Source organism: Tauraco erythrolophus, chromosome 28, assembly GCF_009769465.1.
Source record: "Tauraco erythrolophus isolate bTauEry1 chromosome 28, bTauEry1.pri, whole genome shotgun sequence".
Taxonomy (NCBI): Eukaryota; Metazoa; Chordata; class Aves; order Musophagiformes; family Musophagidae; genus Tauraco; species Tauraco erythrolophus.
Window position 1 is genome coordinate 3,821,728 of NC_141492.1, and position 19,983 is coordinate 3,841,710.

General features: G+C 43.8%; 3 protein-coding genes across 4 annotated transcripts; 2 read left to right on the top strand and 1 right to left on the bottom strand.

Moving 5' to 3' along the window:
• Positions 1 to 1,593: 1,593 nt before the first annotated feature.
• On the bottom strand, positions 1,594 to 5,975 carry CIB3 (calcium and integrin binding family member 3). 2 transcript variants are annotated; one of them, XM_009982605.2, is made up of 6 exons: positions 5,925 to 5,975; positions 5,586 to 5,620; positions 3,750 to 3,861; positions 3,243 to 3,390; positions 2,130 to 2,325; positions 1,594 to 1,615 (listed from the first exon to the last, which is right to left on the bottom strand). In XM_009982605.2, the coding sequence occupies exons 1-6, from the start codon at positions 5,973 to 5,975 to the stop codon at positions 1,594 to 1,596; spliced, it is 564 nt and encodes a 187-aa protein (XP_009980907.2). The 2 variants fall into 2 exon arrangements, with proteins under 2 accessions (XP_009980907.2, XP_009980915.2); XM_009982613.2 differs by lacking the exons at positions 3,750 to 3,861; positions 5,586 to 5,620.
• Positions 5,976 to 7,072: 1,097 nt separating this feature from the next.
• On the top strand, positions 7,073 to 7,915 carry FAM32A (family with sequence similarity 32 member A). The gene is made up of 4 exons (XM_086627799.1): positions 7,073 to 7,149; positions 7,247 to 7,385; positions 7,519 to 7,572; positions 7,731 to 7,915. The coding sequence occupies exons 1-4, from the start codon at positions 7,073 to 7,075 to the stop codon at positions 7,797 to 7,799; spliced, it is 339 nt and encodes a 112-aa protein (XP_086483925.1). The 3' UTR covers positions 7,800 to 7,915.
• An 884-nt stretch (positions 7,916 to 8,799) lies between these two features.
• On the top strand, positions 8,800 to 16,711 carry AP1M1 (adaptor related protein complex 1 subunit mu 1). The gene is made up of 12 exons (XM_086627752.1): positions 8,800 to 8,842; positions 9,323 to 9,479; positions 9,862 to 9,929; positions 10,509 to 10,639; positions 10,773 to 10,920; positions 11,300 to 11,426; positions 11,900 to 12,042; positions 12,862 to 12,933; positions 13,187 to 13,345; positions 14,003 to 14,128; positions 14,326 to 14,401; positions 14,638 to 16,711. The coding sequence occupies exons 1-12, from the start codon at positions 8,801 to 8,803 to the stop codon at positions 14,658 to 14,660; spliced, it is 1,272 nt and encodes a 423-aa protein (XP_086483878.1). The 5' UTR covers position 8,800; the 3' UTR covers positions 14,661 to 16,711.
• The last annotated feature ends 3,272 nt before the right edge of the window (positions 16,712 to 19,983 follow it).

Here is a 19,983-nt window from a genome sequence, read left to right on the forward strand (position 1 = left end):
ATAGACTAAATAACTCTGTTCAGCTGAACGTTAATGGTAACGTGCAGTCCGATTGTTTCAGGCTGCCGTATTCTTTGACCCACCTCTCACTGATGTTGGAGTTTTTGTTTCTGTGGGTGATGAAGTTCAGCGGGCTGGTCTCCAGCCTTTTTGCTGGAATCACGGGCTTTACGTCGAGCGTGAGCTGGGACTTACGACTTTGTTTTGAAGGGAACTTAATGCATCCCAGTATTTGTAAAAATAACTGTACATTGTGTTTTAGAATGACCACTTTCGGCTGCCACCCTTCGCGCATTACGACTGCTTTCTTAACACTTCTCATTGATTTTCATGTTTGTATTAAACCCAAAACTGTTGTTTATTACAATACGTATGTTTTTACTCTGTTGTACAGGACCCTGAGCACTGCATAAATAAACTTCTTATGAAAAGAGAATTTTACAAACTTAGTTTGTCGGTCTTGTTCATTATCTGTGCATATAGATTCTTATGTGGAAAGTGGGGTGTTTCTAAAAATAGAAAAGAGGGACAGGAACCCGGGGTGGGCTCTTTTGTCCTTTATGTTGACTCTTCGTTGTAAATTCTGAAACGGAGAGGTCTTCTCTGTATTCTTCTTAGAACCTGTAATGGGCTTGTGTGGCACACGAGGAGAACACCTCAGCAAATTGACTCACTGGACCGTTTGTTAAGACTGTTGAAGCTGCTCAGAAGAGTTGCTTACGCAATTTTCATTAACCGTAATGTTTTTGAAACTATTTTAGAATCACAGAATGGTTTGGGTTGGAAGGGACCTCAAAGATCATCCAGTTCCAACCCCCCTGCCATGGGCAGGGACACCCTCCACTACACCAGGTTGCCCAAAGCCCCATCCAACCTGGCCTTGAACACTTCCAGGGATGGGGCAGCCACAGCTTCTCTGGGCAACCTGTGCCAGTGCCTCACCACCCTCTGAGTGAAAAATTTTTCTTATATCTAATCTAAATCTCCCCTCTTTCAGTTTAAAGCCATTGCCCTGTGTCCTGTCACTACACGCCCTTGTAAAATGTCCCTCTCCAGCTTTCCTGTAGCCCCTTTAGATACTGGGAGGTGCTGGAAGGTCTCCCCGGAGCCTTCTCTTCTCCAGGCTGAACAGCCCCAACTCTCTCAGCCTGTCTCCATAGCAGAGGTGCTCCAGTCCTGAGATCATCTTCGTGGCCTCCTCTGGACTTGCTGCAGCAGCTCCATGTCCTTTTACAAGGGGTTTTTAATGGATAAAGCATTTTCTTAGGGTTTTTTTTAGATACTATAATTTGATACAAGTTCCTCTACTACCCGGTGGTGTCTGAACTGTAAAAAAAATATTTCTCCTGTCACTCTAGGCCACATTTGCTCTAGCTGTGGGAGGGAATAGTTAAATTATAGGGAAATCTTGATGAAGAGCTTAATGAAGTTTCCTTTTGAAGAGGTAAACAAGACAGGGTTCTCCGACTGGTTCAGTTACCAGAAAGTGTCCTCTTTGGTCTTCTTGTTTTGCTCTCATATGGACAGTAACCTCGGGTGAAGAAAAGTTGTTGAAGGTTCAGGAAGCACTTCTCTCTACGTGTTTTGCTAGAGTCAGATTCGGATGTGAAACGTGCTGTTAAAAAAAGGAAGTAAGGATCACTTATGTATCACTCTGTTCAAAGGGGTTCACTACAATGTATCCTGGGACTAAACTGGGAACTTTATTTTGCAAAGCACTTGCAAAGAAGAGGTGCATTAAATAAAAGCAAGATTTTGAGTGCTGCTTGTGTAACACATTTGTCAGAAAACATGTTAAGACCATGTTATGTATTGAGTGAGCTGATCTCACACACCGATCAATGGAGCCTGAGTGCTAATATTAGCTTTTTAAGTTACAAGGACTTGTTATCATGTAAAAAGTACATCGAGGGTTCAAAAAGCAAGTCAAGAAAAGCCAGTCGAGAAGCCTCCACGCTTTTTCAAGCATCTGTTATCCCAGTGGTTATGGTGAGCACCTCTGTTAGAAACTGTCAGGAAAAGGTGATGATCTGTAATGGCTGAGATGTAAAACACACACTTCAGAGACTTCTGATAAAAGAAAAAAAACTCAAAGCAATGTTGTGTTAGAAATTAAAAGCAAACATTACCTGAGGAAATCTGGAGCTCGTATTATCATGTGCTGAAAGTCTTGCAAAGACAGCTTGCCATCGTTGTCCACATCAGCTTCGTAAATCACCTTTTCACATACAAGGCTAACTTCTTCTGGAGTAAGTTCATTTCGGGTTAATTTGTTAACAGTTTTCTCTAGATCTGATTTGCATATGTAATCATCATTGTTAAAATCTGTCAAATGAAACAAAATTAATTCAAAGTGACAAAAGTCAGCATTTTACCTGGTTGACTGCCAAGACCTCACAGGAAGGGTTTGGTTCTCAGGCTGTAATGTATTTATAGAAGTAGAACTTTCAAATCAGAACTGAAGTCTTGCAGTTATCTGTGTTTGCTTGTACAAAAAGTCAATAACAAAATAAAAATCTTGGAATATTTCTCCTTATCATACATAAGGGTAATAATTGTAAATAGTTTAATGGCTAAATATAGTCAACCTGTAACTAAGTCATTCTGGCAAATCAGTTCTACTGAACTAAATGCAAGAAACAGTACAAACTTGTAGGAAGAGAATGGGCTGTTCAGTTTTGGTGAGAGTTCACTTTTTTAACATCTTTGCTGAAGCATATGTGGTTTAAATCACAAAAAAAAAACCACCATTGATTTGATATATTGTTTTGCTTTAGCTGATCATGAAAAAAGTAACTGAAAATGGTACTATAAAAAAAAAAAAAACACCACCAAATTTTATATTTGTCCTCAGAGAAAAATGGGAGAAGTGTGCTTCCCTGCCTCCCGCCTCCCCCCACCAAAACCACCCTACAGATTTATGGGCAGCCAAATTCCTTGTGCTGCGCTTTTGCAAGCAGCCCCTCAGACAGAAGTATTTCTTTAAATGTTTATCAGCTCTTGAAAACTGCAGATGCTTTCAGGTTGTAGATTTTGTAGTAAATGCTAATCCTAAATAAGTATGAGGAGAGTAAGAGTCAAAAGGACAAAGAGCAGAAGTTTCTAGGAGAGAGAACCGGCATTCCAATGCAATGAAAAGAATACCAAACTGGAAATTGTTATGGGGCAAAATGAGTACTGTGCATCCCCACAGGAAGCTGCAGAATTCCCCCAAGTTTATTTTTTCCGCATGTCGCACTTACCATAAATTTTAAAAGCATAATAAGCTTTCAAGTCTCTGGGAGCCATTTCACTCAGCACTGAAAACATGTCCAAAAAATCATCTAAAGTCATATTGCCGTCTCCATCCTCCGAGAAAACCTCTGCTATCCGCTGGCGGAACGGATTGTCCTGGGAAACAACACAGGAGCAAAGGAAGGTTATCTTTCCTGGCGTTTATGTCAGCGCAGGTAAGATGCAATTAGAGCAAGATTGTTTCTGTTGTAACCCCTTTTTGCCAGATCTCCCCTTTCTGCTATTCTGCTCCTGCCTCATGTTGTATCAGAGGCAGACACAGCCGCAGCCTCCGTTAACCTCTCTGCAGTTTCAGGGAATCGCTAGAAGCTTCCGGAAAGACTTTGGACTTCAACAGCCAAAATTTATTTGTATTACAGCCTCCCAGCAAGCAGTGCTGGATGAATTATTAAAAAAGGGGTAGATGAAACTGAAGTGTGTGTCACTCGATTCGGGTCGTGTTCTTTGCTCTGTACCTTCAGCTCTGGCATGCTGCCAATGAGTTCGTAGGGAAGCGTCACGTCTGGTTTGTCCGTGTAGTCGAGTGGAACGAGCTGCGGGGCCAGATCTCGGTATCTGTAAAACAGCCTGGAGCAGAAAGAGTGGCTTGTTTAGGGAGCGAGTTATTTGGACCATTGAGAACAATGCGTTTTCCTCTCCCATGTCGTTCTTCACCTTTTGCATCCTTTCCCAGACGGAAGATTTCAGTCACTAAACAATATTTAGTGTGCTCTGTAGGTGTTGGTGGAAGAGACAGCATTGCAAAGAACAACACGGAGTAACTGGTGAAGAATACAAAGCCTTTGTGCTTGCAGGACAACCACGTGAGAACGCTTAGGCAGGTCAGGCTGCCAGACCACTAGATACTGCGTGTCTCAAAACAGATTTTTACAAAGTTTCACATTTACTTCTACATGGCCGGCAATTGTATTGGGGCATGGAGCGTAGTTATGATTTACATGTTTATGATAAGGAGGCGCAAGACCTTCAACCTGAAGGTCTGCCTAATCAGTTTCCAAACAAACAAAGACTTGTGGCAAGGCAAAAGGGATCTGTTTTCCGAGTCCACAAGGAATGTGATCAAAAATAATGGGCTTAAACTGGAGCACAAAAGGTTTGGTTTGAATGTCAGAATAAAACGCTGAATGCCTAAGGCCATGGGCAGGAAGAGAGATCTGAGACCAACTCCAGCAGGTTTTTATCCACCCCAAGTATCTTCCTGTTTTTTCCAATAGAACTCAAGTTCAAGAGACAGAAAACATGCAGAACAACTTCAATGTATTCACCGCTTTTTCAGCCTGCTCTTTGCTTCTGTTCTTGCGCTAGAATAAGGATCCAGTTCACAGCTGTTATCGACAAAACAATAGGGCAGAATTTTAAAAAGGGATCCTTATCAATAATAAATGTCTTATGACACAGTTATGGTTTTGGCCTCTATTTAGTACGTGGAAAGGAGACAGATTTCAATTACTACAGAACCATTCATATTTCATGCTGTCTGGAATCCACACAGAGATATCAAGGTTCCAAAGAGGGACATGTTCTGTACGAAATTGTCACTTGTGCTCTGCCCTTCAGCGATATTAGCAAAAAATCTGTGATGACGTCTTGAAAGAGGCAGAAACCAAACTCTTCCCGTTCTGTTAGTGTGCCCAATGGTCAGGAATGGCAAATGCAACTTCAGTGTTTTGGACGTTGCTAGCTGGGTAAGTATTTTTTTTTATGAAAGGAGAACAAGTTGAAGTTTTCCTGGAGACTCTCGGCCCCCCATGAACAGAAAACTGAACCTGTCTTTATCAGATCCTTTGGCCAGAGATTAAACGGAGCATTCGATGAAGTGCATAAAGGCTTTGGGAAAAATGCACCTTAGAGTATCAGTATAATTATTTATAGGAAGACTTGAAGAAAATGTGAAGAAAAATTGACACAATTGCTAAGGTTTTCATAAACCAGGCAAAGTAGTCCAAAGAGTAACAGTATGCTTTGAAGCATCTGTCATAAAACAAGGTGAGAGGAACGTGGATGTCACTGGTAAAGTGTACACTAAAATGTAACTCGTTAACATTTATTTCTGATAAATAGAGAGCCTGGTACCTTAATAGAAAATTTCTAATTCTGGCTCAGCTTAGGATAGTTAACATAGGATTTTGCATAAAAAAAAGGCAACAAAAATGCTCAGATTTCCCAAAGGTATTGTCTTAAATTTGTGTAAATCCATTTAAAAATTATTTTAAAAATACCTCAGCCTATATGTAACATGTCTTTATAGCAATCTCTGTCCTTTACCCACAAAACGCATATACAAGACTCACCTCAGAATTTCTTTCCTTGTAAAGAATGTGCAGTCCTATTAAATAAGAAAAGATATAACATGTAATGACAGATTTTAGCATGTATTGGCCCAAACTTTTCCCATACAGCCACTTAAATGAAGTTATACATGTGGCTTAGCATTAATGCTCCTTCTTTTTGTCATATAATTAGGTGCATTTAAAAACCCTTCTTCTTGATGTAAGAACCAAACTATGCTACTAAAATCTTTGCTGTAATTCAGTACTCCTGCTTGATAATTTTTAAAAGAGATTGTTTTAAAAAAAGCCCTTGCCATTATTCGTTGTTCTGTTCAAACTGCTGTTGAGTTTGGTCTATACCTGATATGCATCCAGTTGCTCTTGAGTGAAAACGGTTTGCTTGTTGCCCATTTCTGGCTCTGAATGCTGATTCTTGTCCCATCGTTCTGTCCTCAAAGGCACCTTTATAGGAGGGCTGGATATTCAGCTATTAAAAGATGGAACAATGAGGTTCGGGTACGGCAGAGGATCGAGTAACCGGCTTCCCTATTCCACAGGCTACAAAGTATCATAATAGGAGCATTTCATCAAATCTTTAGTCTGGCTACTTAAGGCTCTTACCCAGCGTCACTCACCTGTCTCCTGTGTGCACAACAAAGACTCATGTTACAGTATTTAGCCAAACAGCTTGTTTGTGTCTTTGAAGGAGCAGAGAAACTTCATGGATCGCACTTTTTCATTCCTTCAGATACAGTAAGTTTCCCTAAAAGTGTTAGCAGTGTCTTTCTTCTTTAAGAGTTAACACCAAACGCTGGAAATTAGCAGCAGTGATGGTAATCCCTTCTCCTTTTTCACTGTAATACCCACTGTACACTAATGCTAATATGGGTTTGTACTGGAGGAAGTATATCTGCAGTCTGCTCACTCCTCTTGTTCTGCACTATCTGCTAATGCTCATTACCACTACTTAATGATTATTAGTGTGCCACGATACACATATATTGATACATACACGGCCTTTACACTGAAAATACAGGTGAGCATATAGTTTATACACGTGAACAGAAATGTGATGTTACAGACTGAATTAAATACAAAAAACACGGGTGGAAGGAAGGACTGACTGCGCGACAGAAGACATGTGGCAGTCTGCCTTATTTCCTGATGGCAGGCAGGTTGTAAAACCTCCATTTTTCGGCCGTTCCTACCGTCCGGCCGGGTTGATCTGTTGCCCTCAGCGAAGGAGCAGGGCCCCACCCACCGGGGCGCCTTGGAACAAGGAAAAATCACCCGGGATCGTTCCGTGCTGGGTGGAACGAGGCGCGCGGGGACGGCCGGGGCCGGTTTTTGTCCCGGCGCAGCCCAAATCTGCGGACATTCCCCTCAGGGAGCTCCGGCCGCGGCGCCTTCCCTCAGGGCGGCAGACGACACAGCCCGTTGCCGGGGCAACGGCGCCGCGCGCCGCCAGCCCGCGCGCTGCCGCCAGGGGGCGCGACGGCCGAGGTGTCATGGCGGACTACGAGGCGGTGCAGCGCGGGCCGCTGCGGCTGAAGGGCGGCGGCGCGGCCCTGGGGGCCGGCAAGCGGTGAGCCAAGGGGGCGACCGGGAACCGCGGGGGTAGGGTGGGGGGGCGACCGGGGTGGGCAACCGAGGGTGGGCGCTGAGCGCGCTCCGCCCCGCAGGAAGAAGAAGAAGTCGAAGGACAAGGCGCGCATCGTGGAGCAGATCGTGAGCAGCAAGAAGCAGGAGGAGGAGAAGAAGCGCGGGCTGGACAAGCGCACCCCGGCGCAGGTGGCCTACGAGAAGATGCAGGAGAAGCGGGTAGGGCCGCCCTGAACGGGCCAGACCCCACCGGCGGGTCCGGGGGGGTGTAAAAACCCAACTCGGCCCCTCGGACGCGGCGCCGAGGGGCTGCGGGTGCTGGAAGTAACCGGCCTCGTGTGTCTTCCTGCAGCAAATGGAGAGGATCCTGAAGAAAGCCTCGAAAACCCATAAGCAGAGAGTGGAGGTGAGCCGAAAATCCCCATTTCCTCGGGCTGGGCGGTGTTTATCAGGCTGGTCGGGCTAGAGGAACACAGCGGCGCGGAGGCAGAGGGTCTCACAGCTCAACGGCGGTGATGCCAGCACCAAATATTAAAAGTTTTCCTCTCTCTCTCTCCCCCTCAGGACTTCAACAGGCACTTGGATACTCTGACTGAGCATTACGACATTCCGAAAGTCAGCTGGACGAAGTGAACGGCCTGCTTCCCAAGGCTTCGGATCAGGAGTTGTGTTTTGTTTGTATTAAACAGGGTTGCCATGTAAATCTGCGTGTTCCGCGCACTGAATGTTTAATATATCTGCTGAACGTTTGTGACTTTGTGCTGGCTTATTTCATGGAATCATAATATCATATTTCGTTGGTTTGTTTTTTAAATCCAAATATTCAACACAGCCTCTTCTTGGCTGATGAGCTCTGGTTTATAGAGGTGCAGAGGGCTATTTTTTTTTTAGTGCTTTAAGCAGCATTAAGGCCAAAATCGACTGCTGGAACATGTTCTTTTATTTGTTTAATACCAACAGTTCTCCGTTTGGAAGTGGAGAGTCTTTGACAGCCTCACACAGCATCAGCTTCTCTTGTCAGTTCTAGGAGTTGTATAATTCCCTTTTATCTCGAGTTCTGTCAGGTGGGAGACTGCTGTAACTTGTAAATTCGATGTAACTTTTTATTAAAACGCTGCTTTCGACCTTTTTTTCATCCTGACACCTCTAAAATCAAGGGGCGGGCACAGTCCGTGTGCGGAGTTTCCCCAGTGCCTTTACGATTCCTGCTCCCTTGGAGCGCTGACGCGTTATCTCGATGTTTAAAACCCTAAAACGCCTCTCGATCCCCATCATCATCCTTTTGCCGGCTCCGGTGGGCCCCGGTGCCCCGCGCCTGCCCGGGGGTCCCCCCCCTCGGCCCGGCCAACCCCCCCACGCGCGCTGCAGCCCCTCATCGTGGCGCCCCGCCGCGCTCCTGGTGCTGCTCCAGCGACGCGGGGCCGTTTCCCAGCGGGAAAAAAAAGACCCCCGGGACTATTTTAAGTACGAGTGTTCTTCCGCCGCGGCGGCGCAGTCCCGCGCGCGCCCCTCCCCGCAGCAGCCGGCTCTGCGTTCGTCACTTCCTGCCGGAAGTAGCAGTGGCGAAGCGGAAGTGGGGGTGTCCGCGGCCGGGCGACACGGCGGGCCGGGCGGGAGGCGGCGGCGGCGGGGCGATGTCGGCCAGCGCCGTCTACGTGCTGGACCTGAAGGGGAAGGTGAGGCCCGCGCCGTGGCGGGCGCTGCGGGGCCGCAGCCGGGGGGGCCGCCATCGCCCCGGGCTGCGGAGGGCGGCGGGCGCGCCGCGGTGTGTGAGGGCCCCGGGCCGGTGGGGCTCGTCCCCCCCGGGGCGGTGAGGCTCCCATCCCCGAGGTAATTAATCTTTGCCGTAATCGGAGGTGGTTTGTCTCAGGAGTTGCGTGTTTTCCCGTCTTTGAAGCATTTAGGGCGTGCGCAGCAGTAGGTGAAGAATAACTCCGGGGAACGTTAATATGTGACTTCACGGTGACAGACGAGGGTTTGAGTTCAACCAGCAAAGTGTTTTGGCGTCGTGATTGTGCACAGAGGCTGGGGTGAAGCGTGGTGACTCTAAAAAAAGTCACTTTACGAAGTCTTCCAGATGTTTTCTGTGTTCGTCTCGCACCGTGGTGTTGCCTCGTGAAGGAGAAAAAAAGACAATTTTGGTGTTCTCTTTGTAGGTTCTCATCTGTCGGAATTACCGCGGAGATGTGGACATGTCAGAGGTGGAGCATTTCATGCCGATCCTGATGGAAAAGGAAGAAGAGGGGACGCTTTCTCCTATCCTGGCGCACGGAGGAGTTCGCTTTATGTGGATTAAACATAACAACCTGTATCGTATCCTTTGTCCTGCAGACAGCTCAGGTGCTGACATGCCAGGTGCTGCCGCATTGTTTTCCTTCTTTGTGCCCAGGTGCAAAGCTGGAGAATGGGTGAAGTGCCATGAGGAGGTTCTGTTAAATAAAATCTTTTACACTTTACGTGGTGTAATGGGCAACATTAGCATAGGGTGCAGAAAAACATTTATATTAATTCTACTCTAATTAATTATTTTCTGAATATTTATCTTCGTATCTCATCAGGCCAGAGGTACTGTTAATTAATTAACTCTTAGGTTTTTTGGCTAACTCTAATTGCCTGAAGGCTTTTAAAAGGGCACTTAGTAAACTTCTTTTCAAATGGTGACTTTGAACACATATTCCTGAACATCTTTTATCAGTTGTTGCAACTTCTAAGAAGAATGCTTGTGTATCACTGGTGTTTTCATTTTTGTATAAAGTAGTTCAGGTGAGTACGACGTTTCAGAAGTAATCTCCATCTTCTTTTCAGTTCAGTCTAAATCTGATCTAAATAGAAGTGTGTAGAGCTTTTGCATTTTTAAAGAACTCTGTGGTAATAGCATTTTTACTTTATATTTGATTATTTTGTAGAACTATCTTCCTAACCACTAATAATGGAATTGATATTTTGTAGCTGAGTAGGCACAGGATGGGGCACAATGCTGTAAGTAGTTGCACAAGACCCAAGAACACAGAGGAAAATTGTGAACTTGGTGCATGAGTAGTGTTATATCACGTAGATTCTGTGCTTGACTCGTCTGTACCTGGCATGAAAAATATTTTCCCCAGAATAAATATTTTTCATAATGCTCAGAGTTGTTTCTAGGATTCTGTAGCTCTCTTTTAATTGAGGTGGGTTTGCTGAGGCTGATCTTGTGAACAGAACTATGGGGTTTGTGAATTAAGGGGTTTGGTTTTCCCTTTTTTTTAGAATTGGTGGTTTAGGTGCAAGAATACATTCTGAACGTGCTGTAGGTCTTCAGTTAACGTCCTCCTCCTTTCCTTTCCCCCTGTTGTTTTGTTTCAGGTTTTTTCAGAATATTTCAAGGAGCTGGAAGAAGAGAGCATTAGGGATAATTTTGTTATTATTTATGAGTTGTTAGATGAGCTTATGGATTTTGGTTATCCACAAACCACTGATAGTAAAATTTTACAAGAGTAAGTATCAGTCTGACAAACTTTTTGGAAAGTTTTAAGCATTCTTCCATATGCAAACAAATATTTTTGGCTTGATCTAGTTATCAAAAGAATAATTTTATTTTTTTTTCGTGCCAATTATGTGGCTGTAAAGGTACATCACTCAGGAAGGTCACAAACTTGAAACTGGAGCTCCGCGTCCGCCCGCCACTGTGACGAATGCTGTTTCATGGAGATCAGAAGGGATAAAATACAGGAAAAATGAAGTGTTCCTGGATGTTATAGAGTCCGTTAACCTTTTGGTGGGTACCTTTAACTTCTAATGAGAATTGTGATAGGAAATCTTGAAAAGGGTTATTGTCTGAAAAGCTGCAAGTAAGACCGACGGTGGCCAGTGTGCTGTGATGCTCAAAATGGTGTCAGTCATTGAGACCGAGTACCCCACAGGACATCCCATAGACAAACAGTGCTTTACTGGGATGTGTTGCTGATTTCTGGTGTGTCCTTTCCTCCTCTGTGCCTGTCACCTACCTTCCTGATCTAATTCTGCTCTACTGGATTGATTTCTCAGGAGAAAGATATCCCAGAAAACTTGGAAGATGGGGATGGGGTGAGAGTGTTGTTTGACGCCGCGCCGTGTCACATCACGGTGGTCTTACCTTTCTTTTTGGCTTTGTTCAGGTCAGTGCCAACGGAAACGTGTTGCGGAGCGAGATCGTTGGCTCCATTAAAATGCGAGTCTTCCTCTCGGGAATGCCAGAGCTGCGCCTCGGTTTGAACGACAAAGTTCTCTTCGATAATACAGGCCGTGAGTGTTTTGGGGATATCCCGGTGATCAGGAAAGGTGTTATCTGAAGTCATAGGCTCATGGAATGGTTTGGGTTGGAAGGGACCTCAAAGATCATCTCGTTCCAACCCCCCTGCCATGGGCAGTGACACCTTCCACTACACCAGGTTGGCAGTCGTACGTTTGGGGATGCTTGAGGTTCAGCTGAAGGAATTTGGTCGAAGGTGATAGAAATACTCCCTTTCTCAGGGTACAAAAGCACATTAGATCTTGTGTGGCAATAGCAAGCAAAGATGGAGTACCATGTTAACCATCCAGGCTTCCTCATCTCTGTTTCGTTGGGACTCCTGTAGCCCTAAAAACCAGTAGTGAGCTAAAGGAGGTATTGGCTAAAGGGAGGAGTGTCAGTAGAGAAGTGCTTTGCCATGTAACTGGCTGCCATGAGGCTTTGGACATGGTCTGTGTAGCACCTTGAAACGTGTGTTCTCTGCTAGGTGGCAAAAGTAAATCGGTAGAACTGGAAGACGTAAAGTTCCACCAGTGTGTCCGTCTCTCTCGCTTTGAAAACGACAGGACGATTTCTTTCATTCCGCCTGACGGAGAGTTCGAGCTCATGTCCTATCGTCTCAATACTCACGTGAGTCTGGGCGTTGGCATTTTTTTAGATGACGAGGTTTTAGATTGTAGGCAGAACTACTATGGCCTTCCCTGATTTTTTTTTTCTTAGACTGTGGGCAGCAGAGTAGTTTTCAAGGCAGCTGTTAGTAGCAAAGCTTTGTGCTCGCTGTTATTGGAGGAAGGAAGAGTGAGTTTAGAAATAACTTGGCAGTAAGTCTCTGTCTCTTCAGCTGCTGTTGAAACTCGTTCTGAAATAACCGTTCCTGTGATGATTTTTAATTTTTAAGCTGACTATGTGATGAAATGACCGTGTAGCAGTTCCTAGTGCTCGACAACAGCACTCCTTCTGTCATTTAATTTAGATTACACTAGCCACAGTGATAAGCTTTCCTTTCAGAAAGGGAAGAATTCAATATAGAGGAGATCTGTCATATGCAACTATGACAGGAGACAACAAATGAAAAGTTTAGTATTGACTTTTTATTTTAAGGGCAGTAGTTTGAATTAGAGTTATTTTTAGGGCTTGTCATAGTTGAGTTCCTAGTGGGTTAAATTATCAAATGTTTTGGAATGAAGTGTTTGCTGTTCGGGATGAGTCTGAGATGTACCTTTTCAAGCCTCTAATTCTTGTAACACGTGGATGTTGGTATCTCAGTGCTTGCTTGTTTGTATAATTGTTTTTTAAAAAAAGTAAAGCCACAACTTGTTTGTCGTTTTGAGCATCACAGACTCTGTTTTCTGTGGAGTTTGTGTGTTGAGTGTAGCTTTGTGGAGGGGCAACATTTTCGTGACTGCGTCAAAGTAAAACCTACAGCTGTTGAGTGTTTTTCCCCATCAGGTAAAACCACTGATCTGGATTGAGTCTGTGATTGAAAAACATTCCCACAGCCGCATCGAGTACATGATCAAGGTCAGAAGTTTGAAAATAATTGTGGCTCGTTTTATTCTTCTCATTTGTTTTCAAAGCTTGACCCACAGTATGTGCGTTTTTCTACGAGTATTTAGTATTTCTGTGGGACTTTATCTTTTGGAAAACTTTGTTTGTAAATTGCAATCGATGTTACAGTCCTGCTTCTCAGGAGGTGGGTTGTGTGTCTCGCAGCTTTCTGACCTCACTTGCCTAATGGAAACAATTTTCCACGTTTCTGATTTTTCTTCTTCAGGCAAAAAGTCAATTTAAGCGTAGATCAACTGCCAACAATGTGGAGATTCACATTCCGGTTCCAAACGATGCAGACTCGCCGAAGTTTAAAACCACTGTTGGAAGTGTCAAATGGGTTCCAGAGAACAGTGAAATTGTCTGGTCCATTAAATCTTTTCCAGTAAGTGTTAGTTTTAGTCTTATCTCCTACTAGTGTGATAATTACTTCACGTTAATGCGAATGGCCAGATAAAGATAGTATTAGACAAGTAGTACTGGCCTCTTCCTCTTTTCCTTGGATGAAGGTTTGGAACTTGTTCATAGATGTTTAAGATACTGCTTATATTTTTTGTTTAACAGGGATAATTTTTCAGATCTAGGTTGGAGAGCAGATTTTTGAGTGGTGTCTGTGGACGCCGTCATCCCTTGGCGTAGATTTGGCAGCAGCTGGTTTAGTTTGTCAGACTGTGCTTCTTGGGTGGTTCCATGAGTGTGAGCTCTTTCCAACGCTAGTGGTGCAGTAGTACAACTGCCTGTCACCATTTGATCAGAATGGTCAGTGGCACCAAAAAAACTAACTTTTTTACTTCCCCCCTCTGAGTATGAGGCTGAAAGAAAAGGAGTTACTCCTCAGGCTGGTCCTAATTTGATCTGCATCTTGAAAAAATAAAAATATTTTTAAAATAAAAACAAGTGCTCAGTTTTCAGCCCTAGAGAAGAGCTGAAACGAGTAGGGAAGTTCAGCAATTTGACATGAAGAAAACCACTGTGTATTGTTGCCAGTTGGTTTTTTTATTTTTTTATTTCAAGAAAAAAAAAATCTGTCTCTTTTGGGTAGGGTGGAAAAGAATACCTGATGAGAGCTCACTTCGGACTTCCAAGTGTTGAAGCTGAAGATAAGGAAGGAAAACCTCCCATTAGTGTAAAGTTTGAGATTCCATATTTCACCACTTCAGGAATCCAGGTTGGTAGCTGAAAACAGAAATACTGGCAAGTTAACATGCTGGGCTCTTAACACACAAGCTTTTCTCATCTTCTTGATGATTCCTATTCACTGTTATCTGTGAAATATGTTTTTGACCCCTCAAATGTATTTATTTTTTCTAAATGCTGCTTGGCTGACATGGGAGACTTTATTTCTTAACATATCCTTGTTTCCAGGTTCGCTACCTGAAGATAATTGAGAAGAGTGGCTACCAGGCTCTCCCGTGGGTTCGTTACATTACCCAGAACGGAGGTAAATGGAAGGCAGCAGACTGTAGATGTCTCCAACTTGCATGTTTTGTTTCTCCAGCGTACACCTGGAGCTACCTTAATTGCTTTAGAGCCCATTTTCATGAGCCTTCTGCACAAAAATCTGATTTTATTTTATATTGCTGCATCCCGATTTGCTGATCTGCTTTACTACCTTTGTGAGACAATGTAATAAAACTGGGGTTTTGTTGTTTGTTTTTTTTTTTTCCCCTTTTACAGACTACCAGCTTCGAACACAGTAAAACACCTCTCAGGCACCACAGACGACAAAACTTCAGGCCTGGAATTCGTTTGCAGAAGCCTCTGTGGTCCTGAGAGCGGTGAATGTTGTTGCCAAGGGTCTCGTTTCTGCAATCTTGGATTGGCAAGAGAAAGATGGGAATTTTGCTGTTTTCAATAATGTGTTTGAGCATTTGAACCATTAGTATTGATTGTGTGAATATTTATTTCATTCTTAGAACATGCTGATCTTGCTGCTAAATGTTAATTACATTAGAAGTAGCAGTTACCTTGAGGAGCCAGGAATACAGGATGAACCTTAAGAATGTCTCGTCAATGCCTTGTCCGTTACGCTCGGAACGTTTCTAGTAGTTTGAGATCTCTAAAGACATTAGCAGCGTTGTGCTACGAAGTAGGGAGACAATTGTGCAATTCAGTGACTGCTGAACACTTCGTTGTATTTAGCCCAAGGTATTTATTTTTTTTTCTGGGCATGTGGGTGCCTTAACTCATTCAAAGCTCTGTTAACTTATAAAAATTTATGGAATATGTGAGCTAAAAACTATCTGAAGTACAAAAACACTGTTTGGTTTCAGACCAATTAATCTGACAGAACAACTTGAAGCGAAGGGTTTGGAAACAAAACCATGGGTGTGTTAAAGACTAAGTTAGCTGGGAACAAGCGATCACGGAAGCGCACGTCTCCGGGAGCATCTCTGCGGAAGCGCGATGATCGCTGCTTGGAGTCAGTCGAAACGCAGACTGAAGAGTTTCAACCCTCTGATACCCCTAGGGCATGAAAACCCTATGCCAATTGACTAGTATTTCCTTTTTTTTTTTAATTTCTATTCATAAAACAAGTCCACAACTGTAATAGATAGGCATAAGACCTTAGATTAATTATTTTTAAAAAGGCCAAAACAATTTTGGAGGAAGTCTGGGTTTTTTGTTTTTGTTTTTGTTTTTGAGATGATAGTAGTATACTCCAACCTCTTCCTGAAAATTGATTGTTGTTTATGAAGAGACCGATAAAAATACAGTTGCCATCTTTCTTCCAGCTTGCCTTTGTGTTAATTTAGGTCAATTTTTTCCCTTTTTTGCCATAGTTTGCTAGAATTGTTTATTTGCCCTAAGTGGGGATGCTTGCTTTCTCAGTCCTTTCCATCTGTAAACAACTATTATAATAACTTCCTGGCAGAATGGATAATAGTTCAGAGTGTTATACTTAAAGGTATTATTTTTTTTTTACATGCCGTTTCATTTTTTTTCTGAGAAGCTAAGATTGGCATGGGTGTACATACTTATTTTCATTTTTCAGAAGAATTTTGACGGTTATCAGTATTTTCTTTTAAACGATTTTTAGAATGTTTTGGTTTGAATTTAGTACTCCTGACGTGCTAAATTTAAACCAGCAAAGTCTAAGTCTGTGTCCGCAAACGCGATGTAATACACGTGTGCAGGGTTCTCCACACCACGCTCTTGACAGTCCTTGACTCTCCCACGAGATTGAGAAGATGTTTCAGTCCTTGTCGCCACTAAATCCGTGTAGATGTTTTATATACATGTATCTATGTATGCAGTATATACTGCTAGCAAAAAATCAACTAAATTCCCCCGGGATGCAGCTGCTGTAACGTAAGAGGAAGATCTGCCTCTGAAAGGACTGATGTCCAAGCAGACAGCTGGTTAGGCAACGATGGGTGTGGACATGTACGTTCTGGAGTAAGGTTACTGTATTTGTCACCCAACAAGCTTGATGGTGAAACATATTAAATCATCATGTTCAAGATTTTTGGTTCCACCACTCATTTTCAGCTGAACAATTAAGCTTATGACTGGACTAAACGTTTTTATATTAAAACTGTAACTGGTTGACAAATCACTTTCTGATGACTGTTCTTCAAAGTGTTCACGTTAATTATTTGCCTGTAAAACGTGACTCTTAACAGCTTCGTTTGTTTCCCTGGTGAAGGTTGTATCTTGCAGACCAGGACTATGCTTTTCTCGTATTTTGTTGCAATTTGACTCTGTTTTGATAACAGGGCATTGGCCGTGCGTGTCTGGGCAGTAATAAAGGGCAAAAAGTCCTTTTGGAATCAGCTGCACCTCGCTCGCTCTTTGTTCGGTTTGATCCACGGCGAGTTTTAGCCTCTGATCTTAGAGCACCCTCAGTTGTTCCAGTATGAGGCCTGGAGAAGTGGAACTGGACTTCATGAAAACTGGAAGTATTCATGTTCCTGGTTTGTTTACCAAATACTGACAAAATCTTTGCTTTTCTATCCTTCTCTGCAAAATTCACCAGTGCAGCATAAAATCAGTGCTCGTTAGCACCCTCTATGTCAGAAAGTAAAGAAAAAAAACAAAACCCACTTCTTCATCCTTTTGTCATGGACGTGTAGGGTCCCTGTCTACATACACAGAACCTGTGATGGTTTTTCTAGCGCTAGCTCTTGTTCAAGGAGTAACTTTATTTTTTTAAAAATAAGTTTTGTTCTTAGAGCAGCTGCTAAATCTTTCTTATCTTGGTGGCTTCTGTTCTCTGCCTAGTGTGGAAAAATGTAAATTTGATGGTCTGCCGCTATGTCACAGATAAGTGCCTAACGTAAAGTACTTTTAAAAGACAATTTGCATAATTCAGATCAGCAGTGAAGTGTCTCAGCTGTGTTTTAAGCCCGATGTGGTTTCATAGCTGTGTTACCTGGAATTTGGAGCTTTAAAAGACTAAACTTAGGTGGCTCTGAAAACACATCTCTCTTCCTAGTACTAAGCAGTGTTAAAACATTCTCCGCAGTCTTGTTTTTGGAATAAGCTGGGAAGCAGGCTGATTGATTTTTTTTTTTTTTCTCAGCCAGCTTAAGTGTGTTTCCCCTGCTCTATCTGTACCACGGATTGCTGGCTCAGGATATTTCCACATTAGGAAGCATTCTCCCCTCTCCATCCGCAGGCGTGCAAAACCGTACCCTCATCTGCGCGTTATTTAATTGCTGACTGATTAATAGCTGCTCCTCCAGGTGCGGCAGCGGCACTCCCAGCTGGGCTAAATGGGTGGCCGTGCTTCCTGCAGTGGTGGGGATGTGTACCTGATACCCTGGCTTGCTTAGAATGAAAGATTGCAACAAACTTCCGAGGTGTTGGGTTTTGTTTCCTCCTCTCCGTGGCCGCTTCTGCCAGGAGATGGCAATCTGAGCACGCTGCGTGCTTCCCGTCAATGACCGGAGTCCTGCGCTCAAAGAGCATGTGCCAAATGTGCGTGATTTGGAAGGTACAGCTATTTCACCGCCTCAGTTCAGTAAAATAAAAATAATTTTATGTTTCTTTAGGCTTATGGACCCTGATTTTTGAAGTTCAGTAACTTACTCCTCCGTTTAGTTTGAGAGTTTTCTCTAAAACTCGTTTCTTTCCATCAGTCTCATGTGGCTGATGATGGTAACTCTGCGGAGCAGAGGGCAGTGCAGGGCCACAGAAGCAGCTACTCGCGGTTGTGTGTTGGTGTTGGACCTCGCTGCGTCACAAATTAAGACTCAGCTGGTGGTCTGAAAGCTCCTGTTTGATGCAATATAAGAGAAAGAGTTGAGGGTTTTTTATTTGTTTATTGTTTTGATTTTTTTTTTTCCCACTTGATCACCTCTAGAGAAAACTGGTTTGTCTCAACAAAAGAAGCCAGAACCCACCTCCCAATCCCATCAAACAGGTGTGTTAGAAAAGCACCATTCCACCTCTGTTTTTCCAGTTGGGAGATTTTTTCACTGGTTTTCTTCTACGTCATTCTACTCGTCCTTCCTTATTGCCATCCTTTTATATCTGCATGCCGTTCAGACTGCTTACGTTCGCTTCCCGGCTCTAAACTGAGCTGCTTTTGCCTATAAAACATTCTTATGCATACAGCGAGACAGCAAGGCTTTATCCATAGTGGATTTGTCTCAGGTTAAGAGATTGCACCTGTTTTGTTTCTGACTTCATGTTCTGTGACAAGAAATGGGCTGAACCTTGGCACCCCTGACTTTATCTTGTGCCAAATGCAGTATGTTGCAATTCGTTCTGTGCTTTTTTTTTTTCCCCCCCCTCTCTGTGGTTGACACCCGCTGCTGTTTGTAATTTCAGCAGCACTGGCACGGTGAGGATTGATGGCCTTGCAGAAAATAGTATGAGAGAGCAAAGTTAAGGGTCAATATGAATAATCTTAATTGCTGTGGTAATTAACTATACAACAATGTCGTTTATGCTACGGGAGAAGCTGTACTGAAATCACGAACGATCGTAAACCTTTTTTTTCCACTGAATTTTGTGCAATCCAGAGCGTCACACAAGTCATGCCCTCCCTACGCACCGATAAAACTTGTTTCGCTTGTCGCTACGGCACGTTGTCTTGACTCAGCGTTTATGAAAGCGCAGTCGGTCACATCCCTGCAGATGCTGGAGGTTCCCTTTTGCAGTCATTTCACTTGGTCGTTAGTGCATTAATTAAAGACTTTGGGTCCTTCTGCATTTCCTCCCTTCCCGGGGCTGGTGAACAGGGCTGTAAATTCCGGCGCTTTGGCTTTGGCAGTGCAGGGTCTGTGCACGGATCGGGGCCGGCTCTGGGGGTGGGTTCTGCACGATGTGACCATTGCTCTGGGCAGCAGCGTGTCCGGCTCCGTTCCTTGTGCACCAGTTCCTAAACAGAAAAGCGTAATGGGTTTTTAAAGACAGGAGTTGTAGCTAAACTCAGTTCTGTGTTTGTTCTCCTGAAAATGAAGGAGTCTTGTTTGTTCAGGACGCGTTCCGGGCTTGGTTCCCGGGAACTTGGTGCAAACAGCCATCTGAAATCGAGATCATCAATGGCCCTGCAAAATCAGTGGCATCGCACGGGAAGATTAAAGCCACTTTTCCCACCATTCTACTGCTCTATGGATGTTGGCAGGCTGGTTGAACCAGAGGATCTGGATAATTTTGAATTTAATATCAGAAATTATGCCCAGCTTAACGTTATGACCTCTCAGTCCTTCCTCTTCTCCCTCCCCCTCCAAGCTGCCAGCAGCTCTTCATGCTCATTCTGGTCTTGTTGACTGCCCTGGCAGTTGCAGCATCGCACTGACGCAGCTTCGTTGTGCTGAAGGTGGAATTACTTTGGGTTATTCTCAGAAAATTACGGACTAGAACCTGGAGCCTCCGAGTTCGTTCGCAGGCTGATGGTCAAATAAATAAGCAGAAACAGGCCTCTGAATCAAACGATCAGCAACGTGAAGAACAAGATGCTCCCAAAGTCAGCGTGCTGGGCTGCAGCCCGTTCCAGAGAAAGTTTTGTAGCCTTAGTTCAAATCTTGGCTGTGGATTTGTACCTTGGATCAAAGTTTTGTTGCAGGCCCT

Coding starts and splice junctions, on each gene's coding strand:
- CIB3 (XM_009982605.2), bottom strand. CDS start 5,975: ATGGGCAACAAGCAAACCGTTTTCACTCAAGAGCAACTGGATGCATAT. Junction 2,326..3,242: donor TTATGCTTTTAAAATTTATG/GTAAGTGCGACA, acceptor TTCATTTGACAG/ATTTTAACAATGATGATTAC. Junction 1,616..2,129: donor CGAGCTCCAGATTTCCTCAG/GTAATGTTTGCT, acceptor TTTTTTTAACAG/CACGTTTCACATCCGAATCT.
- AP1M1 (XM_086627752.1), top strand. CDS start 8,801: ATGTCGGCCAGCGCCGTCTACGTGCTGGACCTGAAGGGGAAG. Junction 9,480..9,861: donor TAAACATAACAACCTGTATC/GTATCCTTTGTC, acceptor ATCTTTTATCAG/TTGTTGCAACTTCTAAGAAG. Junction 9,930..10,508: donor TTTTGTATAAAGTAGTTCAG/GTGAGTACGACG, acceptor GTTTTGTTTCAG/GTTTTTTCAGAATATTTCAA.
- FAM32A (XM_086627799.1), top strand. CDS start 7,073: ATGGCGGACTACGAGGCGGTGCAGCGCGGGCCGCTGCGGCTGAAGGGC. Junction 7,386..7,518: donor AGAAGATGCAGGAGAAGCGG/GTAGGGCCGCCC, acceptor GTCTTCCTGCAG/CAAATGGAGAGGATCCTGAA. Junction 7,573..7,730: donor CCCATAAGCAGAGAGTGGAG/GTGAGCCGAAAA, acceptor TCTCCCCCTCAG/GACTTCAACAGGCACTTGGA.